Below are 9,064 nucleotides of genomic sequence, written 5' to 3' on the forward strand. Positions count from 1 at the left end.
TGTGCGAGGGGTGTGTGTGCATGTGTGTGATTGTGCATGTATGTTAGGGGTGCGTGTCCATGTGTGCGAGGGGTGTGTGTATGCATGTGTGTGAGGGTATATGCATGTATGTGAGGGATTGTGTGTCTATGTGTGTGAGGGGTGTATATATGCATGTGTGTGAGGGTGTGTGCATGTGTATGAGATATGTATGTGTATGTGTGTGAGGGGTGTGTGTGCATGTGTGTGAAGGGTGTGTGTGCATGTGTGTGAGGGTGTGTGCATGCATGTGAGACTGTGTGTGTGCATGTGTGCAAGGGATGTGTGTATGCATGTGTGAGGGTGTGTGCATGTGTGTGGGGTGTGTGTGCATGTGTGCGAGGGGTGTGTGTGAATGTGTGTGAGGGTGTGTGTGCATGCGTGCGAGGAGTGTGTGTGTGCATGTGTGCGAAGGGTGTGTGTGCACGCATGTGTGTGAGGGTGTGCATGTGTGCGAGGGGTGTGTGCGTGTGTGAGGGTGTGTGAATGTACGTAAGGGTATGTGTGTGCATGCATGTGAGACTGTGTGTGTGCATGTGTGCAAGGGATGTGTGTATGCATGTGTGAGGGTGTGTGCATGTGTGTGGGGTGTGTGTGCATGTGTGAGGAGGGTGTGTGCATGTATGTGAGGGTATGTGTGTGTGCATGCATGTGAGGGTATGTGTGTGCATGTGCGTGAGGGTGTGTGCATGTGCGTGAGGGTGTGTGCATGTATGTGAGGGTATGTGTGCATGTGTGCGAGAGGTGTGTGTGCATGTGTGTGAGAGTGTGTGCATGTGTGTGAGGGGTGTGTGCATGTGTGCGAGGGGTGTGTGTGCATGTGTGTGATTGTGCATGTATGTTAGGGGTGCGTGTCCATGTGTGCGAGGGGTGTGTGTATGCATGTGTGTGAGGGTATATGCATGTATGTGAGGGATTGTGTGTCTATGTGTGTGAGGGGTGTATATATGCATGTGTGTGAGGGTGTGTGCATGTGTATGAGATATGTATGTGTATGTGTGTGAGGGGTGTGTGTGCATGTGTGTGAAGGGTGTGTGTGCATGTGTGTGAGGGTGTGTGCATGCATGTGAGACTGTGTGTGTGCATGTGTGCAAGGGATGTGTGTATGCATGTGTGAGGGTGTGTGCATGTGTGTGGGGTGTGTGTGCATGTGTGAGGAGGGTGTGTGCATGTATGTGAGGGTATGTGTGTGTGCATGCATGTGAGGGTATGTGTGTGTGCATATGTGTGAGGGTGTGTGTTCATGTGTATGAGGGTGTATGTACGTGTGTGATGATGTGTGCATGTATGTGAAGGTGTGTGCATGTGTGTGAGGGTATGTGTGCATGTGTGTGATGGTGTGTGTGTTGTGTGTGAGGGTGTGTGTGCATGTGCACCTGTGAGTGTTCATAGGGGTGCACGTGTGTATGCTTATGTGTGTAGGAGTGCATGTGTGTGTTCCTAATGTGGCCTGATGGGTGTGACAACCAAAATGAGTGACTGAGGCATACGTCTGAAATCATCAAGGTTTATGGAACCAGCTTGAGGGCACGCCCAGGGAAAATGCGAGTCACAGATACACCTGTGGCTCTTTTTTCCAAAGAGGTTCTCGGGAGATTTAGTCTTTATATGTTTTCTTTTTTAAAAAAGCAGGAGAAGGGTGCAGCAGTGAGAGAATGGTTACATACTTGTGCAACTTTAGTTAGTGCCCAGTAAATCTACATTTTACGTAAGATAAGATGAAGGTTTGGGTCAGGCGCAGTAGCTCACGCCTGTAATCCCAGCACTTTGGGAGGCTGAGGCAGGTGAATCACGAGATCAGGAGTTCGAGACCAGCCTGGCCAATATGGTGAGACCCCATCTCTACTGAAAATACAAAAAGTTAGCCGGGTGTGGTGGCAGGCGCTTGTAATGCCAGCTACTCGGGAGGCTGAGGCAGGAGAATCGCTTGAACCTGGGAGGCGGAAGTTGCAGTGAGCCGAAACTGCACTCCAGCCTGGGCAACAGAGCAAGACTCCGTTTCAAAAAAAAAAAAAAAAAAATTGAAGGCTTGAAGAAAAAAGGAATGGAGGAAGTTCTGTCCCTGGGAAGATAAGCTGGTCAGTGACATCATCAGTGTAGAGTCTGTTGAAAGGGCTGGTTTCTGCTTACCACTTAGGGAAGAAAGCCTGACTTTGGCCAGGTCATTGAAGGAGGGGATATAATGAGGCATGTTAGACCTCCCATCCCACCGCAGCTGTGAACTCAGCTCCAAGGTTTCTCTGGGGCTCCTAGCGCCAAGAGGGGGTCTGTTCATTCAGTTGGGGGCTTAGAATTTTATTTTTATTTCTCATGTGTATGCATTTACATGTGTGTACTGGTGCTTTTTTTCAGACATGTGGGTAAGGAGACACAATGCTTCAGGGAGCAGGGGTGGCTGCCAATCAGGGCGGCTCTTCCTGTAAGAGGCAAACAGCCAGGTGCACACTTGGGCCATAGCGTCATGAGAGGTCTTATAAGGAATCAGACCTGACTCTTGTCAGGTCATCTGGCCACAGAGGGGAGCAAGGACAGCTGCACTGACTCTGCTGATGAGACTTTCCTGCCTTGAATCAACAGGTGGATGCCCCTTGGATAAAGCATTTCATTCTCACCCATGAGCCAGAGAGCGGCATCTACAATTCCCCGTACATCATCCCAGGGTAAAATCGGACTGTTCTCGGGCAGAAGAGGGGTCCCCTTCATGCCCTCTTCATGCCCCTGCTGCCTGCGCCAGGCTCCTTACTGCCCACAGTTGTTCTCTTTCAGTGTTTTTACGTATTTATTTATTTATTAATTATTATTTTTTGAGACAGAGTTTCGCTCTTGTTGCCCATGCTGGAGTGCAATGGCGCAATCTTGGCTCACTGCAACCCCTGCCTTCCAGGTTCAAGCAATTCTCCTGCCTCAGCCTTCCAAGTAGCTGAGATTACAGGTGCCCACCACCATGCCCAGCTATTTTTTTGTATTTTTAGTAGATACGGGGTTTCACCATGTTGGCCAGGCCTGTCTTGAACTCCTGACTCAGGTGATCCACCCACCCTTGCCTCCCAAAGTGCTGGGATTACAGGTGTGAGCCACTGTGCCCGGACCCTTTCAATGTTTTTAAAGTGAGTTTGAACTACTGAATCCCTGGGAAGGCAGACTCAGCCTTGACTGAGGTCTACCGTGAACATTCTTTTTGATGACAATAGTGGTGATGCTGAAGATAAAGGCAGTGGATGTAATGTGGTGACACTAAAAGTGGTATGTAGGTGGCTCACTCCTGTAATCCCAGCACTTTGGGAGGCCAATGTGGGAGGATTGCTTGAGCCCAGGAGTTCAAGACCAACCTGGGCAACATGGCGAAATCCCATCTCTACAAAAATTGGCCAGGCATGATGGTGTATGCCTGTAGTCCCAGCTATTCAGGAGGCTGAGATGGGAGGATTGCTTGAGCCTGGGATGTCGAGGATACAGTGAGCCATGATCACACCACTGCACTCCAGCTTGGGCCACAGAGCGAGACTCCGTCTCAAAAAAAAAAACGTGGTGTGAATGGCAATAATGGGAGTGGGAATGGGAATGGTGATTGGGGTTGATGGTGGTGGTAATGTTAATGGTGGAGATGACAATATCACCAAAACCAGTGGTGGTGTTTGTGGGATGACAATATTGTTGATAGCGGAATGGTGGTAGTAGGGATAATATTGTAGTGATGGGGAAGACAGCATTGATGGGGGTGGTGATTGGCATAAGAGTGGTAGAGTGGCCGGGCGCGGTGGCTCAAGCCTGTAATCCCAGCACTTTAGGAGGCCGAGACGGGCGGATCACGAGGTCAGGAGATCGAGACCATCCTGGCTAACACGGTGAAACTCCGTCTCTACTAAAAATAATACAAAAAACTAGCCGGGCGAGGTGGTGGCGCCTGTAGTCGGAGGCTGAGGCAGGAGAATGGAGGGAACCTGGGAGGCGGAGCTTGCAGTGAGCTGAGATCTGGCCACTGCACTCCAGCCTGGGTAACAGAGCAAGACTCCGTCTCAAAAAAAAAAAAAGAGTGGTAGAGTGGTGATGTTAATGAAGGTGGTCTGGTGCTGCTGATGAGGAGTCAGTACTGACGAAGGTGTGATTGGGAGTGGGGATGGTAGTTGGTGCTGGTGGAAATGACACTATCAATGATATTAATATATAGCAGAGCTGACAATATCAAAGGCAATGTTAATAACATGGTTGCACCAACCATGTGGTCTCAATGGCAATGTTACTGGTGTCATGGAAATGACAATATCAATGGCAGTGTTAATGGTGGTGGTGAAATGATGAATGCCGTTGGTGGTGATGACCTATTAATGATAGTAGTGAAGACAATGTTGTCGATGGAGATGACAACACTGATGGAAGTGGTGATGGAAGAGCTCATGGTTGGTGTTGATGGTGATGACAGTGACAATTGAGTTAGTGATGGCGGTGTTTTTAGCAGAGGTGACAAGGTTGATGGTAATGACCTTATTCATCTCAAAGCCTTCATTTTCCTTGATCCTTGACCCTCCTCATTTGTATCTAGGACCCAGACAGTTACTCTTGGAGGCATCTTCCAGCTGGGAAACTGGAATGAACTAAACAATATCCAGGACCACACCACCATTTGGGAAGGCTGCTGCAGACTGGAGCCCACTCTGAAGGTAAGGTAGGGAGGAGTAGCAGTGTCCTAGACCAAGGTCCTGGGAGCTTGTTAATGAGGACACTTCAGGATGGGAAGATGCCACCGCTGGGATAATTGGGCAAATTAATTCCAGCAAGGGATGTGGAATATAACAGAATTTGACAATGTACAGGGAAGTTCTTGCTATGGGCTAATGAATCCTGTCTGGTCATGGCTGGGAGCCCTTGGCTTTCACGTTTGTCTGCAAGTGATGATGACAGTGGTGACGGTGATGAGGATGAGTTGGTATTGATGGTGAGGAAAATGCTGAGAATGGTAATAATGATGGTGATAAGATGGTGACTATTGTTAGAATTGTGGTGGCTGATGGTGAGGGTGGTGGTTGATGATGGAATTGGTGGAGAGGTAGAAGCAATAATGGTAATGATGTTGGTAGCTGATAAAGATGGTGTTGGTGGTAGTGGTGATTGATAAAGGTGTCTGTGATTATATTAGTGTTGGTGGTGATGAGATTCTAAAAACTACTTACTACCTAAAAATGGCCGCAGGAAAAAAAAATCCAGAAATGAATGATCAGCATGTTTCTTTCCAGAATGCAAGAATTGTTGATGAACGAACTGGCTTCCGGCCAGTACGCCCCCAGATTCGGCTAGAAAGAGAACAGCTTCGCGTTGGACCTTCAAACACAGAGGTGTGCTCCCACGGCAAGGACAGTAGTGCCCTCCTCCACTCCTTAGATGGCTCTGGCATTTTCATGAAACAGTCATGTCTGATCTCAGGTTCCACACAGGCTCCCTGGCAGGCAGGGGCAGTGGTGGCTAATATCCCCTCCTCTATAAATGGGGAAACTGAGGCTCAATGATGGTTAAGGACCTGCTCAAGGTTACATAGGGGGGCAGTGGTGGTGTTAATGGAGGTGGTGCTGATGAGATCAATGTTGATAATGGTGTGATTGGGAGTGGGGATGGTAGTTGGTGCTGATGGAAATGACACTATCAAGGATGTTATACCTCAGCAGAGGTGACAATCTCAAAGGCAGTGTTAACATGGCTGCACCAACTGTCTCAGTGGTGATATTAATGGTGTGGCAGATACGACAGTATCAATGGCAGTGTTAATGGTGGTGGTGAAATGGTGAATGGGGTTGGTTTTCTAAAGTCTGTGGTCAAATAGCAGGAAAATGTGTACTTACTGGATGTGTACTTCGTGTCACACACAGCAGCAAGTCCATTACATGAATGACCTTATTAAATCTCCTCTGGAGCTCTTTGGGATAGGGACAGTTCTCCCCATGCTTCAGATGAGGAAACCGGGGTGAATTAAGAGGTGAAGTCACTTGCCCAAGTCAGACCACTGGTGGAGGGCAGGGCTGGGATGTGATTTGAATTTGACTCTGAGGCTATTTTCTAGATATCCATTTTGTGGCTGTCCCATCATCTCTTGCTACTGTCCCAGGGGGTCCCCACCATTCCCCGTGGGTGCCAAGAGAAACTCTGGTGGCATCTGGCTTTGCCCAGGACTCTTCAGGAGGCTCCTGGGTCTTCCAGGGCAGAAGAGCTTCATCTATTCTTTCCACTGTCCCTCTTGGACCTGGCCACCTTCTCTCTTGCTTCTCCTAGGTCATCCACAACTATGGCCATGGAGGCTATGGGCTCACCATCCACTGGGGCTGTGCTCTGGAGGCAGCCAAGCTCTTTGGGAGAATCCTGGAAGAAAAGAAGTTGTCCAAAATGCCACCATCCCACCTCTGAAGACTCCAGTGACTGCCACTTCCCCCACAAGAACTCCCTTCTCCCCTCAGCCAACAAATCAATGTGCTCCTTCATAAGCCATTGCTTATCCCTCACTTCTTTCCTCAAAGAAGCATGAGGTGAGAGAAAGCCACAAAGTCAGTGCCTGGAGAAGGGTTCAGCCCAACATGGGGCCCCTCTCATCACCGAAATCCCTCTACCTTCTCTGGGTCTGGCATTATAAAGAACAGCTGGGGGCTGTTATCCCATGAGTCTTCAGAAGAAAGGACAGCTCAGAAAAATCAAAGAGGCCAACTGCCCAGAGCCACAGAAAATTGAGGATAATTGAGACTAAGTAACATGATTATAAGTTGTACTAACATATTAAAGATTCTGAAAAATCCTGCAGCAAAGACAACTATCTGATGTTGTTTAACCCAGTGCTTGCTAAACCTATCTGGCTATGGAACACTTTTGCCCAGAGCACCCATGAATGCCATGAAACAAATTTGAGAAAACGCTAGAACAGATGTTGTTTTATCTGTTGTATTTGTTGTAGGAGGTTATACATACAACTTGGGCGTGGAGGAGGCAGAGAGGTGAGGCACTGAACTAGTAACACATGGTGTTTCTTCCACATCCAAAATTCCAAATGGCATCAGCTATTCACCAAGTGGCCCCATGGGCACCATGTAACGTTTGAGGAGGGGCCACTGAAGGGATCATCCCACAAGGAACCCCTTCATAGAGGACTGTTTTAGTCCGTTTTCTGTTGCTTATAACAGAATACCTGAAACTGGGGGATTCTTTTTTTTTGAGACAGGATCTCGCTCTGTCACCCAGGCTGGAGTGCAATGGCATGATTTTGGCTCACTGCAACCTCCGCCTCCCAGGCTCAAATGATCCTCCCTCCTCAGCCACCCGAGTAGCTGGGACTACAGGCACTTGCTACCATGCCCGGCTAATTTTTGCGTGTGTGTGTGTGTGTCTGTGTGTGTATGTGTGTGTGTGTTGTAGAGACGGGGTTTGGCCATATTGTCCAGGTTGGTGTTGAACTCCTGGGCCCAAGTGATCCTCCTGCCTTGGCCTCCCAAAGTGGTGAGATGATAGACGTGAGCCAGCACACCTGGCCGAAACTGTGGAGTTTATAGAGAAAAGGAATTTATTTCTTACAGTGATAGAGTCTGAGAAGTCCAAGATTGAGGGACCACATCTGGTGAGAACCTTCTCTCTAGCTGGTGCAGAGGTGGGGACTCTGTAGAGTCCCAAGGAGGCTCAGGGCATCACGTGGTGAGGGGGCTGATTGTGCTAACATGCTAGTTCAGCTCTTTCCCTTGTCTTAGAAAGCCACCAGTTTCCTTCCCAAGATGACCCACTAATCCATTAACCTAATAACCCATTAATTGATAAATGGATTAACCCATTTATGAGAGCAGCGCTCTTAGGATCCAATCACCTCTTAAAGGTGCCACCTCTCCAAACCACCACATTCAGGACTCAGTTTCAACGTGAGTTTTGGCAGGGACATTTAAGCAATAGCAAGAACTAAACTCACCAAGCAAGCTCCTTGTTTGGGGGGCAATTTAACATCTCTCTTGTCTTTGGGCTGGCACCCTCTGAAATGACAAACAAGCTCCCAGGTGTTTTTGAAAGCCTTAAATGAGCCGAGGAGACCCTTAGCATCTTCATCCCTAATTATCAGCCTCAGCCTCCAAGGCTGAATTTTCACCTGTCTGGGTTTCGGTGAAAGGCCAGAGCCTAGGAAGCCTCACGCATCTTGGCCCAGGAGTCCCCTGTGTGCTGTGAAGAGGTCTCAGTTGGCCCTTGCCATGCCATGCCATTTCCATGAGGGTTGTTTCATGAAGCGTCTGCCATGGCGCTGACCAGGCCTAGGCTAAGTAGGGTGAGAGAGCCGAGATTTAAGGTAGACATCCATCCTAACAACAACAACAGTTATTATTATTATTATTATTTTGAGACGGAGTCTCACTCTGTCACCCAGGCTGGAGTGCATTGGCTCAATCTCAGCTCACTGTAAACTTCGCCTCCCGGATTCAAGCAATTCTCAGCCTCAGCCTCCAGAGTAGCTGGGATTACAGGTGCCCGCCAACATGCCTGGCTAATTTTTGTATTTTTAGTAGAGACGGGGTTTCACCATCTTGGCCAGGCTGGTCGTGAACTCCTGACCTCGTGATCCACCTGCCTCAGCCTCCCAAAGTGCTGGGATCACAGGCATGAGCCACCCCGTCCAGCCAGTAATTATTATTATAGCTAAAACTTAATATATTCAATCTGGGTGCCATACTTTGTTCGAACTCTTACAAAATATTGCTCATTTAATCCTTACACATGCCTCATGAGGTAGCTATTATCCCATTTCATAGGTGAGAAGACTGAGGCACAGAAAGGCAGCCTGGAAAGAAAGAAAGAAAGAAAAGAAAAGAAAAAGAAAGAAAGAAAGAAAGAAAGAAAGAAAGAAAGAAAGAAAGGAAGGAAGGTAGGAAGGAAGGGAAGGAAGACACCTATAAGAAAAACTGGACAAGCTAGCCCCTGAATCACTGACCTGGACTGAAAAATTTTCAAGTGATCATTAATGTTGCACAGTTGTCTCCTTTACCACTTAAGAAATTATCTGAACAATGTTTGAGAAGCACTGGGGGCTTCTCACCTACTCCTT

General features: G+C 48.2%; 1 protein-coding gene across 1 annotated transcript in view; it reads left to right on the forward strand.

Moving 5' to 3' along the window:
- Window positions 1-6,808, forward strand: part of DAO (D-amino-acid oxidase) — a 23,108-nt gene extending 16,300 nt beyond the window's left edge. Inside the window, exons 8-11 of the mRNA XM_011935929.1 lie at window positions 2,596-2,678; window positions 4,559-4,676; window positions 5,250-5,348; window positions 6,277-6,808. Of these exons, the coding sequence (XP_011791319.1) occupies window positions 2,596-2,678; window positions 4,559-4,676; window positions 5,250-5,348; window positions 6,277-6,408 (432 nt within the window). The 3' untranslated portion in view covers window positions 6,409-6,808. The remainder of the gene's footprint in view (window positions 1-2,595; window positions 2,679-4,558; window positions 4,677-5,249; window positions 5,349-6,276) is intronic.
- The last annotated feature ends 2,256 nt before the right edge of the window (window positions 6,809-9,064 follow it).

The sequence above is a fragment of the Colobus angolensis genome, unplaced genomic scaffold (genome assembly GCF_000951035.1).
Source record: "Colobus angolensis palliatus isolate OR3802 unplaced genomic scaffold, Cang.pa_1.0 Scaffold10, whole genome shotgun sequence".
In the NCBI taxonomy this organism is placed as follows: Eukaryota; Metazoa; Chordata; class Mammalia; order Primates; family Cercopithecidae; genus Colobus; species Colobus angolensis.